We start from the raw sequence: 26,343 nt of genomic DNA, 5'->3' as shown, positions 1-26,343 counted from the left end.
TTGTTGGTTGGTAGTGGCGCAGACTTTATGCCTTGCTTGCTCTTCTGAAACCTCCTCTTTTCTAAACAATCCTCTGCATGCTGGGACTCACTGGAGAGGTTCCCCTTTCCAGTTTTCCCCTGTTCACCTGGGGTTTTTTTGTGGGAAAGCAGAAAAAATACTGACTGGTTTAGCCCAGGCCACTTCTAACGAAGAGGGAATACATGGGAATTGTTGGGTATCAGCACTTTCCATGATGGATGATTAAGGGATGAAGAAGTTTTCTGGCTTGGTAAATCACAAAAGCCTTCTGGAGTGAGCATTTCCCATCTAAACCTTATACTTGGCAGGGCTCCAGTAAACGCAGAAGGGTTTAAAACTCTTGGGGGTTTCTTCTGCAAGGGTTAATTAGCAAACAGAGTTTGGAGCCAAAAACCTGGAAGGTTTGCAGATTCATAAAAAGAAACAAAAGCAAATGATGTTGCAAAGGAAACACTGACTTGGGCCATTAACAAATTCCCTTTGCCTCACTGCTCTCAGCAAGCACAGAGAATTGCAAGTGGAATGACTGGAGCCAGGCAAAGGAAGCAGCACTGGGCTTTTGCTGCTGAATACAAGAAATATCTCACATATTACATTTTATATTTATATTTTCAGAGGAGAACCACCTAACCCTGTCACCTCTGATTTCATGACATGACTATTGTCTGACTCATACACAAGAGAGCTTTGTCCCTTTGGGTCATTCTTGTTTTTAATGATCTCTGAATTCTTACTTGTCCTGAGAATTGCACTTAGTTATAAAACTATTTTGCACGTGGCTCTTCTGAAAACAAATGTTGAGAAAAACAGTGCAAAAAAAAGAAAAAGGTTGTTTTGAGCTGCTTAGTAAAGTAGGACAGGACACTGAAAGGACAGATAACCTAGAGCCATATAATGAAGGTTTTTAACTACATTGGATGCTAAATTTTGATTTTTGGTATGCTGTTACAAAGAAAATACTGTTAAAAAAAAGTCCAGAAAAGAGCCATAACTCTAGTGACTAAAGGCTTGAAAAGACAATTTATGAATAAAGCAAAAACCCCAAATATACAGATTTTTACTAAATTTCATTTTCCTTTACTTTAAAAAATTTTTAAACATAGAAATTAGCTAAGAAAAAAAGATAAAGATAAATCAATATGCATCTGAACTGGGAGTTACTGAAGGGAAACACAAGTTACATATCAAGGGAAAATATCTTGCCATTAAAATCTGTCAACTTGTGAGATTATCCTGCAAGAAATGATGAATTCTCATCGCTTGGGCTATTCTTGATGAAAAGAAATGACATGACAAGTAAAACTTCTAACTCAAAGCCTTTTCTCCATCTATAAATTCACTTGCAATGAGTTACCTTGAACAAGGTAATCAGTAGCTTCAACCTCCACCTCGTGACTGAGCTGTTTGGTTTTCTGCAGGTACTTCAGGACAAAAACATTGGGAGCAAAATGGATCATGTTCTGCTCCCCACAGCCAAAAGGCAACCTCAGCAGGTTGTCCAGGTTGTTCAGTGTAGGACCCATCACATCTCCTGTTTGAGAGAGAGGGGACATGTTCAGGATCAAGCAATTAAGGTTTACTTTTGGTGTTTTATGATTAAAACCTGACTGCTCTAATATCTCCTGGCTACCACAGAGTCAGCTTAAATAAACCATAACATGAGTGGGAAGTCCTTCAGCTGTTGAGTCTCAGCCCTTCAATCTCTTGTGGGATTAAGGAAATTCCACATTTCAGCCTTTGATTATCCATGACTTCCCAGTTCAGACTAGTTTGGAACACGGCACAATCTGTGATGAGGATGATAATGAAAGAAATACTTTGAACTGTAACAGACAGTGCCCCTGCAAAGCCCCTCACAACTTTAAGCCGCTGAGAACCCAAACAGGCTTCAAACAAGTGACAAAGAAACCCAAAAGAATTATCTGCCCCAGAATTAAGCAGGGATAAACCTCTCTTTAAGTGCCTGTGTCTATCTTATCTGGTGTGCATTACTCAAGTACTGGTCAGAAGTAACAGCTGGAGCATCTGTTCACATTTGATAACGGGTACCTAAGTGATACCTCCTGATAATTGATACCTATTATTGAAGCCGTAGCTCTTTCTGATCCTGGAATTATGTTGTGGGGAACTCCAAGAGTAAATGCTTCATTGTGATTTTCATCAGTCTCTTCTTTTCTCCAAATTTTAAACTCTCCCATTGACCCCCAGCCTGTGGAAAAGCCAATGTACTTCACCTCAAGCTGTTTGGGGACTGTCCACTCCACAATAATAGATTCGTTTAGCACCCGAGTACCGTGGCCAACCTGAAAGGGACAAGAGACCATGGAGTTCCAAGAGCCCACACACGTGGAGTCACTCTACCACGTGTGCTGGGACACCTCCTAACTCAGATGTGCATTGGAGATGGAGCAATACCTCTCTCTTCCCCACCCACAAAGCAATCCAAGGAAGTTCAATGAGAATTCCACAGGCTTGGCCTTCAAGGCTTTCATCACTAAAAACGTTGAGGACTGAGGTCCTGAGAACACAACGGTGGCAAAAGCAGGCTTGTTCTGATCAAAACAGCCTGATCAGGGCTTCAGAGGGAAAAGGCAACAGGAATGAAGCTCCCACCTTCTACACCAAGGAAAACCTGCTCTGTGTGTGCCCGCACTCTGTTTAGAAAGGGAGTCCCAGACCATTGCTCAGATGAATCCAGTACCTGGATAACTCCATTTTTCCAGCTGATCCAGAAGCTGCGGAATTCATCCCAGGAGAGGATACCAGGTGTGTCCCTGCTGGCCACAGGCTCTCCCATTTTGCTGATGGAAATCCAAGTTTTAGTGTTTTGGTGTCCCCCGATAACAATCTCTGTCATCTCTGCCATGTCGTGGGGACCAGAGGACAGGGCCAGGTGAGCATCATTGTGGGCCTTCACTGCGATGTCAAAGTGGCTCATCTGGGCAGGTTTCTGCATGTACTGGTACTCGTATTTGTTAGGTGTGGAAATGTGTATTTTCTCTAGTCAGAAAAACGAGGGAATGCGGTAAGAATTAGAGCTCGTCTCACGGACATCAAAAGTAACCCTTGGCTGGTAACTGAAATTCAAACAAACAGACTTTTCCTAAGTACATGGGGTTTCTGCCAGCTTCTTTTAAAGTGTTAAAATACACACAGATGCTTCTTCTCATCTTTTATTTTTACCCCCTTCAAGGCAGAAGATCCTTCAAGCTGCTCAGCTGAATTTCTTATGAACTCAGCAAGCGATTTTTCAGTTCTAATCTAGTGGTCAAAAGCATCTCTGTTTAGCTACTGGAGCCAACTCTGAGCTATCCAAATCTCTGGCAGAAAGGACAGACTGATTCCAGAACTGAATTTTAAAACACCAGCTGAAAATAAAGTACAGTCCCAGTTACTGTCCACAGTGCTGAATACTTAAACTGTTCCATAAAGTAAAGGAATTTAATGGCCATTTCCAGAAATCACTTGGGCAGTTAGAGCAAATTCATAATTAGCCAGCCAGGTAAGAAAGACTCTTTATTCACAAGTTCTTCCTACACACCATAACTCATCAATCACAGAGAAATGGAAACAAAGATTTTTTTAAATTTTTTTTTTTAAATGAGATGAAGCCGAATGTTTCTTTTTAAAACTGAATCAAACAAACTGAATATCTCATTCAGATCATGAACTTACCATTTGGGCAGAAGAACACACTGTAGGTGTATTCTCTGGACAGTCCCTCTGGCTATAGAAAGACAGAAATCCACACATAAACCACAGGGCTTGGATTAGCAGGAACAGATTCCAGTTTTACTTGGAAAATATAGAAATTATATTTGCTGCTGTACAGTGGTTTATATCCTTGATAGAAGAGGGATGGCACAGGGTTCTGTTAGCTAGAGATGTGCTAACCACTGCCAGAGAACCTTCCATTTGATCACATTTCTTACATGAACCGGGCAAGTTTATCCCATAAAATTTCCATTCCTTTTTTTCCTGAGCAGTACTGAAGATTCACCAGAGGAGCTCTGAACCAAAAGGGTTCTTTCTGTCCAAGTACCACTAAAGCTGATTATTTCCAATCTCTCGAACATGCCACAAATCAACCTGAGGATCTTCATAAACCCATTCATGTTTGATTTCACAATTTGCCCAAGCATTTTTTTTTCCTGAATTACCATAAATTTGTATTTTCTCACCTCAATAATGACACTGCTGCGAACATAATCCACTCCCACGGGGATCCTTTTGTCCATGTAAGAGTCCTCTGAATGTTTGCCACTCTTTAGAGTCTGCATCCCCTCCTGACAGCAATTGGTCCCACCGTAGGCAAAAGCTTTTGCTAAGAAACAGAAGGGAAAAGCAGCAGAGATTTTGAGATAGGAAGATCTCTAGAAGTTAGAGATCTAAACTAATTAGAAACAGCTGATTAACAACACATCAAGTGCTGTAATTACAACTCTCTCATACTCCCTTGATCCGTATTTGAGTGATCACATCTAAAACTAGGCAATACTTAGACAGTCATGGGGTAACAGAGAAACTTCTTCCTACTTTTCAGTGTTGCACAATTTTTGCTGGGATTATTTGTTGAAAGATGCACAGAATTTGTTGTTTTTCTCTTGTTTAAAGATTTCCCCTGATCTCTTCAGGGAAATGTAACAGGTCCAGCCTTGCACGAGCAAATATCACAGCAGGAAAGCTGATGACCAGAGAATCTCCTGACGTTTGTTTGTACATTCTGTGCATCACAGGCAGCGAGTTTGTTCCTACAATAAATGAGGTTGAAAAGCCAAGCTGGCAGCAAGTGGAACAGAGGAATTGGGGCAATAGGGAAATAAGAATTTTCTCCTGAGAGAGGAATCAAAAGAAACACTTGTAAAACCCCTTTAAGCACCAACAAGCTGGTTTTAGCTGTGTACTACCAGTGATGTTGCTCAGGCCCAGCTCGTTGAAGGACAGAACGATGGAGGTGGGTTTGGCTTCCCCAGGGGCCACACACTTCTTCCTGGTCAGGTGGTGCTTCCCAGGGTGCCCAACAAACTTGATGCCTTTTGGGACAGAAATCTTCACGTGGACCTGCAAAAGTTTTGGGAATGTCATTCCTTGGAAATGTCAGCTGCAAAGCCAAACTGATCCATGTGAAGGAGTGAAACCTGCAGAATGCTTCATAAAAATCACAGAATACAGATTGTTCACTCTTCAAATAGCCATGGATTTGACTGAGAGCAGTACTTTCAGCTCAGCAATTCTACATGTATTTCTAGGAGATGCTGCTGGAGCTGGGCAGATGGGGAGTGTGAAAAGAAAACATCAGGGGAAGAGGATTTCTTGGGGAAAAAAAAATTCCTTCAAAATAAATTCAAAGTATTCCTTCAAAATATTTTTGGCAGCTTTTTGATTATGAAGGAAATTCTCCTCTGTGGTTCAGCATGATCTCCCTTATTGTCTTCCCCGTATTTTTCAACATTTGTTTTCCTGAAGTGCTGCAAGACACTTCAGACTACTACACGTGTTACTATAAACAAAGCAGCAACATTTATTTGAATTTAAAAAGCAATATTTATCTTTTCAAAGCACCTCTGCTGACCCCACCTCTGTGTTAGCCTGGCACCTTATCTACTGTGACCTGTAGATCACCCACCAGCCGTGGTGATAACCCAGAATGGAGCCAGGAGTGAGAACTGAGCTGGTACCTCTGCACACAGGGCCAGGTAGTTGTAGACAGTGAGAGGGATCTTGGTCTGCTCGCCCCGGATGACGTGGTAGGGCAGCGTGAAGTCGATGAAGAAAGGTTTGAACGTCTTCAGCTCGGTCTGGCTGGCAATGCCCAGCCCCTTCTCCTCAGACAGAGCCACGGCCTCCGTGATCCACGTGGTGATGGAGTCGGGCACCTCCACGTGCAGCTGGGCTTCCCCTGAGCTGTTACTGCCAAGAGAACACGGAATGACTTGGGTTCATCACATTAATTACATGATTTTTAATGATGTTAAAGCACATACAGCCTAACGTTTTGGGGAGTTCCCTTATATTTGTAAGATAGGATCGTCTGCTTTGAGCCTTACAAAAGGCTCAGTATTTTTTATCAGTTTTGAGACCTGCAAAGATTTACAAGCAGCAGAACAGCAAATAGTTGCTTCTGCAGAGCACAGATTCTTCCTGGATGAAAAACTTCATTTGCAGCCTCATTTTAGAGTTACTTTTCTTAGGGACAAATGTCTGCACTAAGTAAAAAAAAAAAAAAAAAAATCTAAACAAAACTCTAAAACAAACCTCAAAACCTAAAAAGAAAGACAAGAAATAATCCCAGACTGAAGTCCTGGATAAAAACAGTTCAACAATAATTGATTTAACAGCTAGTGAAATAAAAGTGGTTTTTGTTGGAGCTCATTGTCTCTGTGTCCACTGCCACACTGCAGACTCTGCTTGAACCCAAGGACAAATGAGAAATTTTCTAAACATTGAGTTCAGCAACTGCTTGTTTTGATTCAGAAACATTTTGGTTTGCTGGGTTTTGGAATGACTGACTTAGAAAATTTCCAAACCTATCATTTTCTTCCAATGAGGATTGAAACTAATTATTAGCATTCAAATCTCTCAGTATGTAGCTTTCCTGTGCATACCACAACATGCTGATATAAACCTGGTATCCTCTTCCATGTTTTATAATAATGGAAATTCAGTTTCGCTCTTCAGACTTTGCTAAGCAGCTTTGGCCCTGCCTGGAACAGAAAACATTTCCTCTAACACAAGAACAAAAGCTATTTCATGGCTCAGCTGGCAGGGTGATTGGTGCAGTTGTGAGTACACCCTAAGGTTGTTTTCTCTCAAGTTCTTATTTATTCCCCAGAGCTTGACACACATGCTGCCAGCTCTGTAAGCTTTTGGGGGCATGGAAAATGAGAATGGAAGGTCTTCAGAAGAAGCTCTGCAAGTGTCCAGCACGACACACTGTCCTCATCTGCAGAGGTGCCTGATGCACACCCAGAGCACACCCAAAAGCTGCACTTCCACTGCTTTTCACATGGAAGTTGTTCACACTTGAGGCACCAGTGAAGCACCTTTGCTTTGCTCCTCTAAATCAACTGTTTGCAATCCTCAGTGAGCCTGAAGCCCTTGTGCCTGTCAGGAGCCAGGCAGCTCATCAGGGGCTGATCCGTGTGCTTGTATCACAGAGGGGAAAGGATTAAATCAATAAAAAGTGGAGATCACTGTGCCTTTTTTGAGTTCAGTCAGACTCCAGGCACTGGCCAGTGAATGTGGTTCCCCCAGCTCAAATTCCAGAGGGAAAACCCTTGGGAAATACATAGAAATGTGGAATGGTTTGACTTGGAAGACACCTTAAATCTCATCCCATCCCGCCCCTGCCACGGGCAGGGACATCTTCCACTGTCCCAGGCTGCTCCAAACTCTGTCCAGCCTGGCCTTGGGCACTGCCAGGGATCCAGGGGCAGCCCCAGCTGCTCTGGGCACCCTGTGCCAGGGCCTGCCCACCCTCCCAGGGAACAATTCCTTCCCAATACCTAATCTAAACCTTTTTAAAGGTTAAAATTATTTTAACTCCTTTTAAGCAGACTGGTTCCCTAATACTTAGGTCCCCACCCTGACTGGAGTAATGCAGCTGATACCTGCACTAATGTTCAGCCTGAGGAACAGGCAGAAGGGTGTCCTGGCTCCAGGACTGGCAATATTCCAGCCTGTTTAACCGGACAATTTGTTGCAGCTGATGTTCTTTCCACTGGGATTTCAGCCCATAACCAGCATTAACATTATTTTCACACATGAGGGCACTTACTCTTCTGGGCAGGGGGCCAAAGTACACACTCATTTCCAGCCATTAGACCCTCCAGCCAGGCTCTAGGAATTTTTAGAATTGGTTTGGGAAGTTGACATTAGGCTTTTGTTTCTTTTTTTTTTTTTTTTTTTGAGGCTTGTATATTATAATTATAAATGGTAGAAGAAAAAAAATAAATTCTTCCTGTTCAAGAGAGTGGAAATTAAGGAATGCTCCAACTCAGTTGTTTCTAATGAAATGAAGTGGAGAAAATGCAATCTGCAACTTTTTATTCCACACTCTCCCACTTATAATTAACTGCCCCAGCTTGCTGAGGCCCAAACGGGCACTTCTGGAATTCTTTGTGTATTTCTACAAAGCATATTTCATGCTCAATTGAACAGATTTGAATACACTTGCTCCAAGTTCCTGTCAAATTTAATTTATAATCATTTATTAAGAATGAAGTTTACTTGCAAACCTGGAGAAGCCTTTTAATAATTGCTTCAAACTATCCTAGATGTGCTGTTGTGGGAGGGATTAGTTATCTCTTTAGTAATTTTTTTTTAGTTCCAGCTGTACCCAGAGGAAACCACGATTTATGAGGCAGCAAATTGAGGTCTGGGGGAGATGTTCTTGCAGGAGATGACAGAGAAAGAAGGGATCTGAAATTTGAAAAGCAGAGAATCAACATAGACACACCTGGCAGGTTCAGCTTGAAGCAAGTGAACACACTTCAAGAGCAGAGGAAATGTTGCAAAGACTAAAGAGGTAATAAAGAAAAACAACAACAATAGGGGCAAAAAACCAATTTAAAAATTAAAAAAAAAATCAGAAAATGCCAGTGTAACTCAGTAGATTTTAAAGAGCTTTGTTTTCTGTAGCTGAAGAGAGTACAACCCTCTGGATATAATTAATGTCAATACCTGACGTTGAGGCAGTGCCAAATCCACGTCTCGGGGAAGAAGGTTCTTTTCCTCTTCTCTGCTCTGCTAGAACAAGAAATAAATCCTTGCAAATGAATCCTTTTAGTAAGATATTTTCAACAGTCACTGGTAAATCAGAGTTATCACCTGACTGTGGCTCACATGACCAAACCTCTGGCTGGTACAGACTCATTAAGGAGTGAATGGGTGATCACTCATAACACAAATTACACGGCCTTTTGAAGCAATCCCTTTGTGTGCGCACACACTCTGCAGACAGAAATAAGAATCTAAGAAAATAGTACAAGTAAGACTACATTATTTCTGCTAGTTTCAAAGGTTATCTAAAAAAAAAAAAAATTTGGTTTGTGATCCAAATTCTTTCACCAAACGGAATCCAGGGGAATGCACACAACACGTGACTTCCCACAGCAGTTACTACAACCCCTACTCTACATCCTTCTCCAACCCTTCACTTTGAATTGTCTTGATTTCTAATATTTTAATAATTTAAGTCAGCTTTTCTATGCCTGTGATGCTTCGTTATCTATTTCTTAACTAACCCCAAAACTACTTCTGCTGAGAGAGGTTTCCAGGGGGTTCAGGATGCAGAGGGAAGGCCCATCCTCAGGTGCAGCATCACTTGTAGTACTTCCCAACCTTTTCTTCATGCAGACCCTCATTTCATTGATTTTGACACCAGCTGAATGGTCCAAATCATGAGCAATGAGGGACTCTGCAAAAACAGCTGTAGCTTGCAAATATTGCAAGAAATTCACAGCAAATTGCAAAGAAATATTCTTCAAAATGATAACTTAAGACTCTTTGCATATGCCATTTTTCCAGAATGAAATTAAATTTAACAAAGCAGTGTCAATAGATTTTTTTTTACATCTACCAAGCCACCGGAAGGATTTCCCCACCACTGCCTTGTCTAAACCTGGGGGCATGGAGGTGGAAAACAGCTGAGAATAGAGAAAAAAACCAACTAGGAGCATCACAGACAACAGATATTAAACACCAAATGTTACCTTGGTGCTATTTTGGAATGCACTGTGGCCACCAAGGTCCCAGTGTGTGGCTGGAAGGCTGGGACAGCCTCATCTGTGTACATCCCTCCGTTCTGCCTGTGGTTCAGGCTGACTATGTCAGTCATTACCACCAAGCCAGTTTCCTAGACAATAAAAATCAAGACCACAAAACAAAAACCAGCAAGGAGAAAAAGAAGTAAATAAAAAGAATTAAATAAAAATAATTAAATGCGCACTGATTTTTTTTTTTTTAATAGGATCCCTCAATCGTATTTCAACATTTACGGGGTAAATCTCAATTGAATCTTGGGGATTTTTTAAAGCTTTGTATAAAAATGACTGTTAATGTGAAGATGCATGGGCAGAAGATTTATGGGAAAGCTCTTGTCTGATGGAAAATGCATTTAAATCAGTATCTAACATTACTGGGCAAGTGTGTCAGGTAAAAAATCATTACACGTATTTTTCCCCTAGAATACAACATTACAGCTTTTTACCCTTCCTCAAAGTTTCCAGTGTGCTCTGCTGCAGGCAGCTCTCTCATCAGGCATCACCAGTTCTGCACTGCCAGGGATGCCAAGCAAAATGAAAACTGTCCACACAGGGAAAGCACAGAGCTCCTAAGGAAGCTGCCAGCTCTGTCCCCTAAATGCTCTTATTCATAAGAGACAGCAGCTCCCAGGCACCACTGGAGAATGAGCTTTGTTCTCTGCACACACCCCCAGCTCTTGCCCACCAGGTGTGCAGCCCCTGTATCCACACCAGCTCCCCAAAAATGAACCTTTTCCCCAGAGTTTACAGCTCTCAGGAAAAAAAAAAAAAAGCAGCATCAGAACAAAAACCCCCTGAGACCCCAGGGGGAGAAGCAGCAGTGGCTCCTGCAGCAGTGGGCAGAAACGAAGATTTAGGGTTTGTGATTAAGAGATCGAGGCATTGGGGGAATGTGTGAAAGCCTCTGGGGTTTAAGGCAACACAATAAAACAATTTAGCCAAAATCACAGGAAGGACAAAGAACGAAGAGGTGGGGGAGCTGTGGGAAGCAAGGACCATCAGTATCAGCAGTTATGTGGATTAAAGAGGGAAAGAACATCAAACATCAGAGCTGTGCTCTGGCTCTCAAGGCCAGCCTGCATTTCAGAGGAACAAGTAGGAGAAGATGATGTAAAGAATATCAAACAGTTACAGCTCAGCCTTTCATGCTGCATCTCCTTGTCTCAGGGAACAGAGGCTACACCCTGCAGTGGTACAGAAGGCAAAGAAGTGGGGTGTGAGCAGAGCCTGAAAGGGTGGATGGACTCTGCTGTGCAACTGCAGGAAGGGAAGGAAGAGGCAAACAAGCAGAACTTCTCAAACAGATGAGGTAACACCCATTTTAAACAAAAAGAAAGCAAAAAGCTCATGGAAATAGTAGCATGTCTTAAAAGCTACAAATGGCTCTTTTTCAGCTTAAAAGACTGCACTGTTAATGTGTAAAGCAATGAAAAAATGAATTAGTTCATGAGTACATTTTAAAAACCCAACTTGTTTTAAATGCTCAACTTGAAAATTGATTCAGATACACAGCAAAGATCAAGGGAAATGAGATTTTTAAAATCTGGCCAGGTTTAACTATGGAAACACACCAAGTAACTATAAATATATAGCATTTAAGTAGTAACCTGATCAAGGATATAAAGATCTTTCATGCAGATGGCAACAGAAGCTGAGAGAACCAGGGCAGGAAAGAAATGGAAATGATTTCCAAAGGACAGTCCAAAAGGCTGCAAGGAAAGACTCACATTCCACCTTCCTTCCCTGCTGGAGCAGCTGCAGAAGAGATCTGCAAGCTCACCCATGCCTGGAGGAACCTTCTGGTCCCTGGTTCTCCAGAGCATCAGCATGAATTCCTCCACCCAGCAGGACAACTGGCCCTCCCAAGACTGGCCAAAATCAAACCATATTTCTCAAATACCCTTGCTAGAACAGTGTACTCTGTTCTCAAAAATTGCTTTTCATCCTATCCCCCCAGAAAAACAGCTCTGATGTGGGGAAGACCTCTGGCCTATGGAGCTGAAAATCACCCTGCAAACATGAAAGCAAAAAAGAGACACTGCAGAGAGAAGGGAGGCTGATTCTTCCTACTGTAAAGGCGAAGCGAGCGTCCTTGGTGATGTCCCAGTGCCAGGGAAAGACAGAAGACCTGCGGCGTCTGCGTGAGGACATGCCTGGCCACCAGAAGTGCCCTTCTTCCTTTGGAGCCCCAAAAGCATCAGATACATCATACTCTGCAAGCTCTTGGAACACCTGCAGGGAAAGGGCAGAGGCTGCTGTCTTTGGGGATTTTTGGAAACCCAAAAAGCCGCTTACTCAACGTGGATCAGGGTCACAGGAGTGAGAAAAGGACGGCAGTGCTTAAAGCTCCTTCTACCTGACTGGCTGTCAGCTGGAAGCCTGTCTTGAGCAGGTAGACACTCTTATCCACAGTGGCAATGCAGACACAGCTCGATTTGGCAGCTCTGACCTTGATGTTCACAACGTCACCGGGCCTGGTCTCGTTGGCCGAGAGCGCCACGGCAACCTGGGAAGGAAAATCCCGTTAAATCCCATTATAATCCCAAAAAACAAAGAGTAATGAGACACCAGCCCTTCCTCCCCACTACAGAGCCCCGACCTGGTTCTCAAAGGAGGAGTTGACAGTGAACTGCAGGCTGTCTGTGACCCCCTCTCCGTTCTCCCTGACGTAGTACACGAGGAGCCGGCCCAAGGGAGCCATGGAGTGAACGACTGAGAACCTCAGGAAGGTCACACACACCTCAACCTCTGCTGCAGGCGTGCTGGGGGGTGCTGAAACAGGAATTGTGGAGAAAAACAGCTTTATTTATCCCAGTCACTCCCTTCCTGCCCCATCCTAATGCTGTCAGGCACAGAACTTTCCAGCCAGGGCTTGCATTCTTCCCTTGTTCCTGTTGCACACCTTCTTGAATTCAGAATCTTTTCCCTTTTTGTCATCTTTGTGATAGGTAATTAGCACTCATAACTTAATGAGCAGCATGGAGAAGGTGGTAGGGAAGGACTACTCAGTGCTTTTTCAGCCATAAAAATCAAGGAAATGCACAATTAAGTTATCAAGCCATTGAAAATAAACATGTTATCTATTGCTGGAAAATGGTGATGAGAGAAAAGGAATGAGTTTGAAAGAGGATTATGCAGTTTATAGAATCACAGAATGGTTTAGGTTAGAAGGGACCTTTAAAGGTCTCCTGCTGTGGACAAGGATGTCTTTTACCAGACCAGGTTGCCCAAAGTCCCACCCAGCCTGGCCTTGAACTCTTCCAGTGACAGAAAAACCACAAAGCCTCTGAGCAAACTGCAAATGCAACAGCTCAGAACAAACCTTCAGTGCAGAAGGTCCTCACAAATCCGGGGTTACTGATTGCCAGAAGCTCGGTGGGTACATGGAGGGAGGTTCCTGTTACTCTTTCCCCAACTCCCAAACTGGTTACTGGGACAGCCAGACTTTTCCTCTGGCAGCTGTTATATCCAGCTTTCCAATCCTACCATTCTTTACCCCCCTCTTCCCCAGATTCACCAGATTTGTATCTTTCTGTTATTTCTTGTACAAACCAGGAGTCCACATTTCATTTCCCTTCCCCCTGTGGGCTGTGTGATCTCCTTTATCCTGATCCATGTTATCAGTCCTTTTAATTTTTTCTTTCTATCTCATGTCCTCTTCTCAGTTTCAGCTCAACCAATTTAACCAACTGCCCCAGCCCTGCCATGCACTTCCCTGCCACTCCACTCCAAGCAAATATTGGAGTTTTCTCAACTGAGAAAGACTGCAGAAAGACCAAAGAAAATTTTCCAAGAGTTCTCCAAAAGGGATATTTTTTTTTACATGGCTATGAGGGCAATGGATTTATGGATTTCACTATCTTTCTTGCACAAAATTATCTATATCCTTTAAGGAGCATCACATTAAAAACAAAGGTTGTGGAAAGGTTGTTTTTCCCTGAAAATGAGGGTGAGTTGCATTTCTGGTGCTGGCTACCTGTTCCTGGGAAACGTGTGAGGTCAATGTTCTTCTCAAAGGGTGTGGTGGCTCTTTTGCTCCTCTGCTGGGTGACATTGCTGGGCTGCAGCCCTGACAGGACAATGTTCCCTCGTGATGCCACTTCATAATGGAGAGTGAAGTTGCAAGGACACGTGGACTTCACTGCAATCCAGGCCTCCTCTCCCACCTGCAGCCAGGGACAGAAAAGCCAAAGATCTGCTCTGTTACAACGCTTTTGGTTGATAAAGCACAGAAACCTGTTTGGGTTCCAGGCCACAGGAGGTGTGAGCCCTCTCCTAACAAATGTGTGCGTTGGAAAGTGTATTATTACATTAGCACTGCTCTCAGGGAATTTCTCCACAAGAAAAAGGGGCCAGTGTTCAGCTCTCCACTCGCTGCAAATCTACAGGAGAATGAGCTGGGGGTTGTATGCATTAATGAAACAATAAAGGAATCTCTGGAATCCTGAAAGTTAAGCCTTTTGGCACAGAGCAGCTGTCAGAATTGGTTGAATTTTAGACACCCCTTCAGTAGCCCAGCCCAAAAAAGGAAAGAGGTAGGTTGGGGGTGGGAAGAGATGTGTGTTTGATAATCTTTGCAGTTTAATTGTGATTACATTCACGTGGCAAATTCCAATTCAAACATAACCATGAAATGACTGGGAAGAGATCCGAGGGAAAATGCTTTCAAATTACACAAAGTCTTGATAACAATTTCTAAGTCTGGCACTCAGGGAGGTGTCAAACACACAAATAAATGAGAAGAAAGTTTCTTTTTTGTCTGGATAAACTCATCTGATGCCTGCAATAGGCTCCAGAGCAGCACACCTGGGTACTGAAGCCCTGCACCCAGAGGGGCTCACCAAGTACTGAACACCCCCAAGACAAAATCCCACAAATCCCACCAATCCCAACAGAACAGACATCAGTCATGGGATTAGCACTGGTCGTGTCTGGCTGAGCAATAATCACTCTGTGCAGCAGCAGACTTTCCTAGGAACACAAACTCCTTCCTTCTGGGATCTGAGGAGCAGCTGATGCTTGCGTTCAGTAGGATTTCTTCAGCACCTTCCCCTCCTCACCCTCCTGCCATTTAAAGCAGAGCAATTCCCAAATAAAACCGTTCAGGCTGGATAGAAAATCCCCAAGAAATCTTTTGAAAAAGCTCTTCCTTCAGCACCAAGTGTTCTCCCTGCAGAATGTACACGTGGCACAAACCTAAAGGGCACAACTGGAATACAAGGAGCTGCTAATGGTTAAATACAGTGAGAATGCCACAGAGTCCAAGAGGTGCCTCGTGACATTAAATATTTGAAGTATTAAGAATTCCCCAGTGCAAATGATGAAACAATTCATTAAAAAATGAATGTAGCTAATTGGAACACCCAGTAAGAGCTGGCAATGCACGGAAACAGTTCCCACATCAGCTGGGCATCCAGCTCCAAGCTTTCCCACAGAAGAATTAGTTCTAATCAGGTTATAATAAGAACAATGTGTTCAGATTAGCAGTGTATAATCCCCTTTCCATACCTCAGGAAACTTGTAAAAGATTAATTAGCCATTAAACTTTCATGAAATGCAATGATAAAAAAAAATGCTCTTATTCAGATACAAAGAGTCTGAAACCAACCTGATGGACCTGCTGATAACAAATCTCAGTGTGTTTTTTGCCAAAACCCACTTTTTTTTTCCCACAGAGCAATATGCAGACCCTCAGAACATCATCTTGGGTAAGAAGAAACCCTCAGCAACTCTCAGAAAGTATTAAGCAACAGAAATCATGATTAAATCAGATCTTTGCTTTAGGAGAGAAATCACAACAACTTTTATAGGGCAGGATTACATTTATAGAGAGACTCCTACAAAAACTACCAAAGAAGACAAGGCAATCATGTTCACAGTTCAATAACTGGAAGACTGAACAGATCCACTGGAGATTTAAACTGGAAGTTCCAGTGAGACTGCACAGCCTTAATTTTGATCTTTAGTAATTCAGCCACTCCCACTAACATCACTTCCACTCATTTTCAGCAAACAATCCATGTCTGAGTGTTGCTGGAGGTGCACAGAAAGCACATTCAAACATGGAAAACTGAAATGTTTTCCATGCCTACACCCACCCCTCTCTGAGCAGCAAGGATTGGAAATGAGGTGCTGCACAGAGCAGCACCAAGGGTGCTTTGCTTAGCACCGAGTGTAGCCCACATTCAACAATTATTTGGTGGCTGAAGTGCAGCTCCTTCACCCTTTGTGGTGGAAACAATAACAGTTCAGGATCCCAGCATCAGGAATGTCCAGAAATATTTAATTAGAACAAAGTACTTTAAGCCAAGCAATGCAGTTGTTGCCATGATGGAATGTGAAGCCAGCATACCTGGAAAGGTTTATCTGGTGCCTGGAGCTGGATGTGACACTTGCTGGGCGAGTACCAGCTGCTGATGGACAAGTAGTTGGGTAGATACTGATCCCCAGAGGGTTTCCCATCAATTGCTGTCACTTTGGTCTTAAAAAAAAAAAAAAATTACATCTGAATGTTATGCATAGAAAACCCATTTTGTTCTTTCCTAATCTCTATTCCCTTCTCCCATTTTATACCTTCCAGCTTTCATCTCTTGACATCTTTACTCCCCAAATATTGGGCCCCTGCTACCATATTAAGCTATATTTGAAGAAGCATCTTTTAATGGTGGTTATCAACATCAGTTCTCCTGGCAGCACGAAACAAGCCAGTGTTTACTGTGTTGAAATCCAGAAGCTGAAGCTAAAAGGCACTGATTTCCTGTTTGTAGCACTGATTTATAAAGTGCAGGTTTGACAAGATTAGTTACATTAAAGCCTGCTAATCCTATAAAGAGCTTTTACCCACCTCCAGCCAGACATATTGGGCAGCTGTGGGGATGGAGGGGATTTCAAACTCCACCAGGCCATTCCTTGAGACCAGTTCACTCGTGTAAACGTTGTCCTTTGGTGTGAGCTCAGCTTTAATTCGGATGGTGACTCTGTCAGCTGGACTTCCATCGGGGTAAGTGACTTCTACCTGCACAGTGGGGCATTTATAGAACAATGGGCTTTAAATTATCAGCCATTCCACTCAACGACAGGTGGGGAAAATCGCTGGGATCAAGTGAGTACAACTTTAAATTAGCCACACATCCGTGGCTCTACTTTTAATCTCACCTTCCCTTTGTAAGGCAGCCCCGGTTTGAACTGCTTTCGGGTGTCCTTGGAGTACTTGATATCAATCAGCTGTTTCTGGACAGGTGTGGAGTCATCAAAGGTCACCTGCTTGCTGCCATCAGAGCTGATCACCGTGGCCCAGATGTTGACTGTGCCTCGGAAGTGCTCGGGGACATCCGCTGGCATCATGTCTCTGACACACACATCGAACACAGCAGAGCCATCGATCTGGGGTGTGTGGGGCAACAGAAAGGGAAGCTCTCATTTCACACCCAGACAGGGCCTAGAAGCCAAATCTAAAGCACAGGCATGTGATAGGAGTTTGCAGCAGTGTTTTGGAAGGATTAAGATTGGAGGGAATTAATGGGGGAAGGAAGGAAGGGAGGGAGGAAGGAAGTTAATTTCATTTTCCTCCCTTCCCCATGGTCTGGACTAACTCTGTCACAGTCCCTCAGTCTCCTGCTCTCCTCAGCCCCATATGCTCTAAAGACAGATTAATACCATGCCAACAAATTCTTATCCCACCAAATCCCAGAATATCCTGAGCAGGGAGGGACCCTCAGGGATCATCAGTGCAGCCCCTGGCCCTGCACAGACACCCCAACAACCCCACCCTGGGCATCCCTGAGAGCGCTGTCCAAACGCTCTTCAGTGCCCCACCACGCTCTGGGAACAGAGCCTCTTCCTAATATCTAAAATCATAAACCTGCCATGGAAAATTAAGCAACATTTTTGTTATGCTGGCCCCAGTTATAATATTTACCCCTTTATTTTCTGATTTCCCATCAGCAACAAAACAGAGCTGTGGGATTAATGTTAAAGGAGACAGATCAGGCATTTTATCACAGGTGAGTCCATGGTCTCCCTCACCTGGGTGGTCTTGAGGACAGGATGTCCCACTTCATGTCTGTAGTACCCCACACCATTTATAGTCATATTGACAATTAACTTCCCTGTCACTGGTTTTCCAAAAGTGTATCTGAAATGCAAAGATGATGATTAATAACTTCCAGCTGGTTTCTGTTTTTGTGGTTGTATAGAGACAATTACCACACTACCTGCACCTCTAGGAAACAGTATCACAGGAAGTTTTCCAGATTGTTATTTTTACAGAGTTTTTGAAGGCTCTTGCATCAGAAAGCATCTGATGATGATGATTAGAAATCATCTGAAAAGTCTGAAGCAGGTGGGATCCAAGCTCCAGTGACTGTACTACAATCCACCGCAATGACACTTGGTTTGGGACACATTCCTACCTGGCATGGACAGTTCCTTTTTCACACAGTGAAAGATCACGAATGTAGCGAGGGGGGTCGATCAGCAGCTCAAACTTGGGCAATACTACAATGAGAAGAAATACAACAGAATCTTTTCAAGCAGATCTCTTTGCCTGGGTTATAGAGAAGCCCCCACAGCTCTGACAGGGCCCTGGTTGTGGCCAATGAGGGTAACACCAGCACCCAGCAGAGGATCAATCAACAACAGCAGCAAACTTTAGCAAGGTGACCTTAGCAAAGCTCCCAGTTACCAGTGTCTGCATCCCTGAAGTACATGGCTCTAAAGAATTTTTCCTCATGGCATTTTAAATGCATTACTTTAGGTGTTTCATCTCAAGGGAGAGCATTTCACAGTGTTCTGTTCTTCCAAAAGCACCTGGGTTACGGAGGACTCACCGTATTTCTGCACTTCAAAGGATTTGTTGTAAGTGTGCCCCTGCATCTCAGCAAAGATGAGCCATTCTCCAAACACTGGCTGATCAGACAGAGGGAAAGTCATATTGACAATGCCTGAAAAAGGAAGCAACACCCTGTGAACTCTGCCACTCTCCAGCCCTTGCCAAGCCTTACTGAACACAACTCAGCAGAAGAAAAGGCAAAACACAGTACACAGAGGAAAAAAAGAAATAATCTGGAACTTACCACAACAAAATGGCTTCAAGTTTTTCCATTCTATCATCCGAGACCCCCGAGGATCCTGCAGGGTGGTTTAGGGATGAGAAACATCGCAATGAAAATGAGTATCACGAATAGATTTAACTCAGTTTGCAACAAAGAACTCCCTCTTGTAACATACACGCTTCACCAACAGCTCGAATGTAACAAATACCTGTCAAAAATGTCCTGAAGGTACTTTACCAGGGGTATTTGCTTTTTAGAATTATTTAAGAGCTCTGCTCGTGTAAGCAATGCACACAAATAAAGGCTGTCAAGCAGCAGATCTTTCCCTGCCTTAAGACACCTGTCCTGGATGGGATGAACTGACCTCTGAAGACACTTTCTCTCTGTTCCTAAAGGGAGCTGTGCAACCAGCAAGACAAATTTTAGATGACTAACTCGGATGAAATGAATCCTGCTGGTTTTGCCAGCATTAAATCTGTGCTGAATGCAAACAAGAGTGAATCCTTCTGCTTTCTGGCAGCTAAACACGTGGTTAAAAACAAAAAAAAAAAAAAAAAAAAGGAAAAAATGAGACTAAACACAGAAGGAACCTCTCATTCACCTCGTAAGGAGGAAGGCAGGAGCACCCTTCCCTTGCCATGAATTTCTACTGTCCACTATCCCAAGGTTTGGGTGCAGAGATGAGGGTGGCCCTGCTCTATCAGCCCAGCAGATGAAGGATAGGAGTGGCTGGGCATCGAAAAGAAGGGAGAGGGAGTGGGGCCGCCACAGTTATAAGTCTCAGTGAATCAAGCCAATTCTTCTCAGGCTGAAAAATGTGAATGGATTTCTGAAACTGAAGTAGAAAACAGGGATTTTTGCTGGTGACAATAAAAAAATCAAGACACAAAGACCAGTTAAAGACACAGGGATAGAGATAATTGCACAGGTTAGGGGTGGGAATGGCCATAATGGGCTGGAAAAACACAAATTTGTTCCTTTAAAGGCTACACAATCTTCAAACCTCTACAGGACATGGGCACACAGATACTCACCACCACATAAGCTTCAATCTGGAAGAAAAAAGAAAAATAAAAGGCTTTATGAAACAACTTTTCTGCTTTTTGTGATGAACTGTTGAGTCAATATAAGCAAGGTGTGAGACCCAAAGTGCCAGAGTTTAAAGCTCTCTTCTTTGCTAAGAGTAACCTGAGAAATGCACATTTAATTCAGACACCTAACTGGAAAAAATAATAATTTACATATCTGTGCACTACCTAAATAAAGTGCAAGTCTCTGAAAAATTCTTGTCTCTGCTCTGGCAGAGCTGCCTCCTACTTGCCAGCACTGCAGAAGTTTGTATTCTCCTCCAGTAGGAATGTGACCAAGTGAAAAAAAGCTAAGTTACAAATAAAACAAGCTGTCATAAGCTATGCCTAAATAGGTTAAAAATCCAGTTCTATTTCTGCATAAATGTACATTTGAATAAAATGCAGGCTACCAAGTATTCCATCATATTTCACAGTGTGAAAGAAAACAGTTTTCTTTACCCTGTCGTTGACCGGCCTCAGGTCAGAAGTCACCATAAAGAGATTTATCAACACTAAAAAAGGAAAAGAGGGAATTTATTAGTCACCACAGCTGAGACTGAACAGAAGAGCTCATCCTTAAGCTACCCTTGAAACAGCCCTAGCAACTGGCAAATTGTCCAAGGTCACTTTACCTTTCTGCTTGGGTTTGTAGATAGGTTTGTCAGTCTGGATGAACACTGAGGAGCCCTTGCTGTCAATGGTGACTGTGGTGTAGTTGTGGAAAATGTAACCTTCCTCTGCCAGGTGCCTGTTGCCCCAAACTTTCAGATGTGCTTGTCCACGAAGCCCTGAAGGCACCTAGAAAACAGACCAGGAGGTGAGGAAGACACTGAAAAACCTTTGAGCTTTTGGGGAATATAATTGACACTGAAGTGAGCAAGAAGAGCCACCTGCTGTGTTTTGGTGTCAATCTGTGTTAGTACTGAAAAGAAAATGAAGAACATACTAGATTTTCTATAATATATAAACTTCAAAGGAGGTAAGTTCATGTTGAAAACATGGCAGGAAATCCTCTTCTGCCCTTTCTCTCTCAAGCAAAGTGATGGTTGATCCATGATCTACATGTGCAGCTTCCAGTACAGAGGGTGTGTTACATGGGGAAATCAACCCACAGCTCTGCCAACAGAGGGAAAAACCCCAACAACCAACACAAAAAAGTCCCCAAAGCAAAAAGTGCATGCATGTGCATGTTCAACCAGTTGCTCAGAGAAGTAGGAATTTAAAATTATATCAGGTTAAAAACGACAAAGTAAAAAATCTGATAACACAATTCCAGGCCCAGATCACAACTGAATATTTTGTTCCACCACCCACCTTTGACATCCCAAGGATGACAAGCCCAATGAAGTCCTAAGTTAAGAAAGCCAACACTTTTAAGGGCTTGTTCTTCTAGTCCAGCTCCATTCTGCCCACATTTGAAGTCATAACCCCACTTCACTCACACAGCATTCTGTACTGCCATTCTTATCAAATAACCCCAACCTGGAACTTTACATTGAGCCACGAGCCACTGATTTTCTTCAGTGGTGTAAGGGCCTGGCAGGTGAGCTGCGATGGGTTGAGTTTTGTTGTTTTCGCTCTCCACTCTTCCTCTGGTGAAGGCTGTGTCCTCCTCGGTGTGTGCCCCAGAATGTGACATTTATTTGTGCCAGAGAGCCATGCTTGATGTGGCTGAGGGAAAGTCCCTTATACTTTCACCAGAAACATCTTAAAATAATTGACACTCACCTTCAGTTTAATTGTTCCTTTATCTAAAATATGAGAGAGAGAGAGAAAGAGTCATTCTCAAGGTAAGGCACTAAGATTTTAGACATTTGCAGTTGAGTGAAAGAAGACCCCACACCCCAGAGCTGCTCCCTGCAGTATCCCTTTGTTATGATTCCACCTGAAGTAATTTTCCTGCTCTGTGTAAAACAATCTGCATGGTGAACAAGCCAGACCCAGAAGAGTTCTCCAAAACAAACCTGGTTCACATTTATTTACAATTTTTGCCCAAGGTAAACTGCAAAGTGCTCTGTGATTGAAGAGCACCCCCAAGGCTGAGGTTTCAGCACAGGGCAGCCTGTGCCTACAGAAGTGTTTTGCTGTAAAAAGGACCTGGCCTCTTTTGGGACTTAGACAATTCTCAAAACAAACACTCCTAGGATCTGTTTTGATTTCTGGATACAGCCATACCTTGGAGTTCTCTTGAGCATGTGCTGTCCACATGTGTAAGCATCACTCCCTTTGAATGGCTTTGCAATTGTCAGCCCATTTCAAAGACAACAAGGGGAGGACACAACCAGAGACAAACTGTTTCAAGAAAGGGAATGGCTTTCATAGACCTCCTCTTTTTAACACACAGAAGGGTTAAAACTGGAGAATTAAAGAGCCTGATTGCCTTGTCTACACTACAGCTTCCACCACTACTGACAGTGGTACAGCAGGGCTGCTGGACTTCACTTTCACCTCTGTAAATTCCCTCAGTATTAAGCTGGACATAATCAAAACACATCTTTACTCACAGGACAGAGGTATCTGGCTTGGATTTTAAAGGCTTATCCAACTACACAAACATTACCACCTCTCTCAGCAACACTCAGTCCTGAAGATGGGGAGATTCCCAGCACTCATTTTGGAGAGAAGAAATTGATGATGATGTAGATCTTATATTTTTCTTCAAAAAAAGCTTCTATCTTACTCCTTATACAGTCCCCCACTGATAAATATTCAGGGACCAAAAGGAAGTATATTCACTAGAAAACTCAAGAGTATTAATTATCAAGGGTCTCTGTATGTCTTGGTGTTCCAAAGTTATCAGCCTTACATGTTTGAGATCACACACATCAAAACCACATTAGCACAATCGACTGAGAGGGTGCAGCAGCAGCAAATCAATTAAATATTACTTTGATTCCATTATCACCTAAAGCAATTCTTTAGGAGATATCAACGTGCTCCCACAGCACCTCAACTCGTAAATCAGTTCTCAAGTTCAGAACTACAGGAGCTCACCCAGGACTGTTCCGTGGCTCCGTGACACAGTCTCTCCTTTGACCACCAGCTGGATCTGCACAGTTGTCTCCTTGACAGAGTTGAAGATGGTCACACTTATGGCTTCCTCCACCCCAGAGCGGAAAACAGAGGGTGCAGCAATCAAATAACCCCTGAGGAGCACAATTGGAAGTGGTCAGTTGAGACACAGCAACGAGAGCGTTACCTTCATTTGTGAGCCCCTTTTTGTGTGGCAAAAGGAAAAGAACAAACTTCTCTGTGACATATTTGCCCTTGTATGGTCACATTTGTGGCCACCAGCAGTCTAAGCCTGTATCTAATATGTATAAATGTATAAATGAACAAACAGAGCCTAAGTGCCTAACAAATCCTTAGGATTTAAATAAAAACAGTAATGTCTGTGTTTATTGCATCTATGTAATAAATACATTCATTTATTTGTTATAGGTAACAAACTAAACATACTACCAGCTAACCATAAAAGAGCTGAAGTTTGTGAAGGAATAAGGAGGTACCTGAACCTCCTTAGAGCTTTGTAGCCAATGCTTTCTTTGAAACAACTTAGATATTTTTGACTCAATCATATGGCTCCATTTTCATAGTTCAGCTTCATATAGAAGAAGAGAAGGGACTCAGAGCTGATTTTTGGAGCTTTCTAAACGTCAGACTCAATGCATGTAACACACCTGAACTTCCAGTTTATACAGAAGCAGCCCAGAAACTGCAGCTACAGAACTGGGCTGGAATTCCCAGCTCTACTACCACATTCTTGTTCAAACAATTAGATCCTGCCAGTTTACAAAAGGCATTATTTTAGAAGGCACACAGAGAGCTTTAAAGCCACCCAAAACGACCTCCCGTAGATGCTGCAATGCGAGAGTTTCTGAATGGAATCTGCACCACTCCTCTGTGAATGGCACCGTGCCATGAACTTGTCAGCTAAAAGCATTGCAGGCTCTGAGCTCTTTGATGCATTGGGCTGGAAGCAACACATTTATATTCTCTTCATGACACACCTTTCTGGGGTTTTATCTCCTACCCCAAAGGACTTTTTTTAACACGAGGCAATTCCTCAGATGCCTTTTCAAGCCAAATTTCTCAGCCCATGCCTTTCTACAGCCCCATGAGCCAGGTTGCTTTAGTCCATGATTAATTATCACTTTGGGATGAGGATGATGGTGTTTTACAGCCCCCAAGTAATCTTTTATCAAATTCCAAGCCCATGTTTCTCTCTCAGCAGGCCTCATTGCCATGGAGATCCTATTACCCCCAAAGGAAGTTCAGAACTCTGTGGCATTCGAGTTAAATTGCACAGGGTACTTGCAGATTCAAAACCTTATGGCTGCCAGGTTTGCAAATTCATCAGAATGGTAATAAATAACAATAAAAAGTTACTACCGAGCCTGCAAATCCTTGGTAAGAGAGATAGCTGATCTAGCTGCAGAGAGAGGAAGAGTACCAGCTGCATTCAGGGTGAAATGATCAGATTTAAACTGTCATAAGCCCAGCACTGCGGTGCCATATGTGAAGCACATGTACTCATATTGTTCTGAATTGCTGAAACTCTTTCTGAAGTATCAGTCCCTTGATGCAACTATTTAAATCACTTAATAAGTGGCATTTGAAAATTAAATATTTCACTTGGCAACCAAAGAGTTAACCTGACAGGGACTGGACAGATCCTTTAAGCACACTTAACTAACAGTTCTGTCAGGTTACACCAAAACTTGGCAGGACGTGAAATATTTTCTAGTAGGCAAGTGAAAATAAGTTCTCCATGGCACTCAGTTAATGCAGCTATTCACGATGCTGACGGGCTATAATAAGCCAGGGATAAAGAACAAAGCAAACCTTACTCAAAATTAACCTAAACACACTGGAAAAGAGCTGCGGATTCAATTTCTAAAAGTCAGAGAACTTTCCCCGCACTTTCTCCCCGGCTGATGTTCCCCACAAAAAAAATCTTCACACGCCGCTCGGGAGCGCCCAGCGCTACCTTCAACCACCCCCAGCACCGCAGCAGCCGGATTCCTTAAATAATTGTTTGCAGATAAAAGCTCCGCAGCCGCTCTCCGGAGCGGCTGGAGGCAGGTATCGCATGGGAGCTTTCTTCTCTCGTCCCCTTTTCCCCGCGCTCCGCACTTTCGCACCGGCGGCCGCTGCCGGGGACGCGCCGCGCTCGATCCGCGACCCCTCCGGGGCGCTCCGCGGGCTTTGTTCCGCGGCTGCTGCAGCCCCCCCGGAGCCCTGGCCGAGCAGAGCCGCTTCTCCTCCCGCCGCCCTGCCCTGGGATGCTGCCGCGGGGACCCCAGGCTGGCCCCGGTACTTACTGGCGCTGGCGGGGCTGGGCAGCGCTCAGGCTGCCGAGGGCGAGCAGCAGCAGCGCCCAGGCGCGGCGGGGCTCGCAGCGGGACATGGTGCCGCGGAGCCCGGGCCACGGCGCTCTGCGCGGGCAGCAGGAGCCTTTTGTTCCCGGCGAGCGCAGCCCGAGGCTCCGCCGCCCCGCGCCCGGGCTCGGCTCCCCGGTGCCTCTGGCCGCCGCCCCCGCCGCGTCCCCGCCCCCGGGCCGCCCCCTCCTGGCCCCGGTGCCCGCTCGCCTCCGGCCCCGGCTCTTTGTCTGCGGCTCCCCGCCCGCTCCTGACAGCGCGCACCGGGGAGGGAGGGGAGGGGAGAGGAGGGGAGGGGGCCGCGCCCCGCCCGCCTCCCCGCCCGGCTCAGGTGAGCTCAGCCCGGCCCCGCCGGGCCCCGGCCGCTCCTCACCTCAGCCCGCCCCTGGCAGCACCGCCCGCCCGGCTCTGCTCGCCTTGCCCCGGGCTGCTGAGGCATCGGCGCCGCTGCTGCCGAGCCCAAAGAGCCCCGGGAGAGCTGCCCGAGCTCCTCGCCTTCCTCCTGAGCCCCACAGATGGGAGAGCTGGGAAAGCCAAGGTCCCATGAAACAGGACCGGGGCACGGCACCCCTGGCACCGTCCAGTCCTGGTAACTGAGCCTCTGTGCGCTCAGGGACTCCACGGAGCGCTGCCCAGGAACTGCTTTCCAAGCCAAAACCCAGTGCCAGCACTGATGCTCCTCCATCCTCCTCATACCCTAGGCCCTAATCTATCCATCTCCATCCCTCTGTCCCGCGGTTCCAGGGGCTTGGGACAGGAGAGGGAGCTCTCACTGCACCAGTCTGAGGAAGAGCTGTAGCCTGAGAGTAGAGCTCACTCAAACCGGGAAAAGCAAACCCAAGGCAAGAGCCGAGAGTCGAAGTTACAGAACAAATGCCATCTCCCACTGCATAGAGATATCGAGGAACGATTCCTCTGATCCCCGCCGGAGAGAACCCAGGCGCACCAGGATCCCAGACGTGCTGCAGAGTGGAATTCTTGCCCCAGCAATACATGAAAACCCCCAGTGTAGGTAGTTTGAAGCATTTCCCCCCCCCAATACACCTGGCTTACA

At 44.4% G+C, this 26,343-nt stretch overlaps 1 protein-coding gene across 7 annotated transcripts in view; it reads right to left on the bottom strand.

Moving 5' to 3' along the window:
* CPAMD8 (C3 and PZP like alpha-2-macroglobulin domain containing 8) overlaps positions 1-25,412 on the bottom strand; it is a 54,616-nt gene extending 29,204 nt beyond the window's left edge. For 3 of the 7 annotated variants that reach the window (XM_048287879.1, XM_048287883.1, XM_048287886.1), the window contains exons 1-26: positions 25,233-25,412; positions 22,903-23,054; positions 21,637-21,659; positions 20,541-20,706; positions 20,368-20,420; positions 19,873-19,890; positions 18,860-18,914; positions 18,614-18,727; positions 18,197-18,281; positions 17,811-17,919; positions 16,941-17,168; positions 16,630-16,800; positions 16,138-16,266; positions 13,762-13,951; positions 12,385-12,557; positions 12,142-12,291; positions 11,856-12,017; positions 9,735-9,877; positions 8,704-8,769; positions 5,700-5,931; positions 4,929-5,082; positions 4,203-4,345; positions 3,697-3,748; positions 2,723-3,021; positions 2,099-2,324; positions 1,376-1,552 (exon numbers count right to left, since the gene is read on the bottom strand). In XM_048287879.1, the coding sequence (XP_048143836.1) occupies positions 1,376-1,552; positions 2,099-2,324; positions 2,723-3,021; positions 3,697-3,748; positions 4,203-4,345; positions 4,929-5,082; positions 5,700-5,931; positions 8,704-8,769; positions 9,735-9,877; positions 11,856-12,017; positions 12,142-12,291; positions 12,385-12,557; positions 13,762-13,951; positions 16,138-16,266; positions 16,630-16,800; positions 16,941-17,168; positions 17,811-17,919; positions 18,197-18,281; positions 18,614-18,727; positions 18,860-18,914; positions 19,873-19,890; positions 20,368-20,420; positions 20,541-20,706; positions 21,637-21,659; positions 22,903-23,054; positions 25,233-25,318 (3,556 nt within the window). In that variant the 5' untranslated portion in view covers positions 25,319-25,412. The remainder of the gene's footprint in view (positions 1-1,375; positions 1,553-2,098; positions 2,325-2,722; positions 3,022-3,696; positions 3,749-4,202; positions 4,346-4,928; positions 5,083-5,699; positions 5,932-8,703; positions 8,770-9,734; positions 9,878-11,855; positions 12,018-12,141; positions 12,292-12,384; positions 12,558-13,761; positions 13,952-16,137; positions 16,267-16,629; positions 16,801-16,940; positions 17,169-17,810; positions 17,920-18,196; positions 18,282-18,613; positions 18,728-18,859; positions 18,915-19,872; positions 19,891-20,367; positions 20,421-20,540; positions 20,707-21,636; positions 21,660-22,902; positions 23,055-25,232) is intronic. The other 4 variants (XM_048287882.1, XM_048287880.1, XM_048287884.1 and 1 more) reach the window with 4 other exon arrangements.
* Between the last annotated feature and the right edge of the window lie 931 nt (positions 25,413-26,343).

This window comes from Corvus hawaiiensis, chromosome 28, assembly GCF_020740725.1.
Source record: "Corvus hawaiiensis isolate bCorHaw1 chromosome 28, bCorHaw1.pri.cur, whole genome shotgun sequence".
NCBI classification, from domain to species: domain Eukaryota; kingdom Metazoa; phylum Chordata; class Aves; order Passeriformes; family Corvidae; genus Corvus; species Corvus hawaiiensis.
This window is presented reverse-complemented; position numbering and strand designations above follow the sequence as displayed.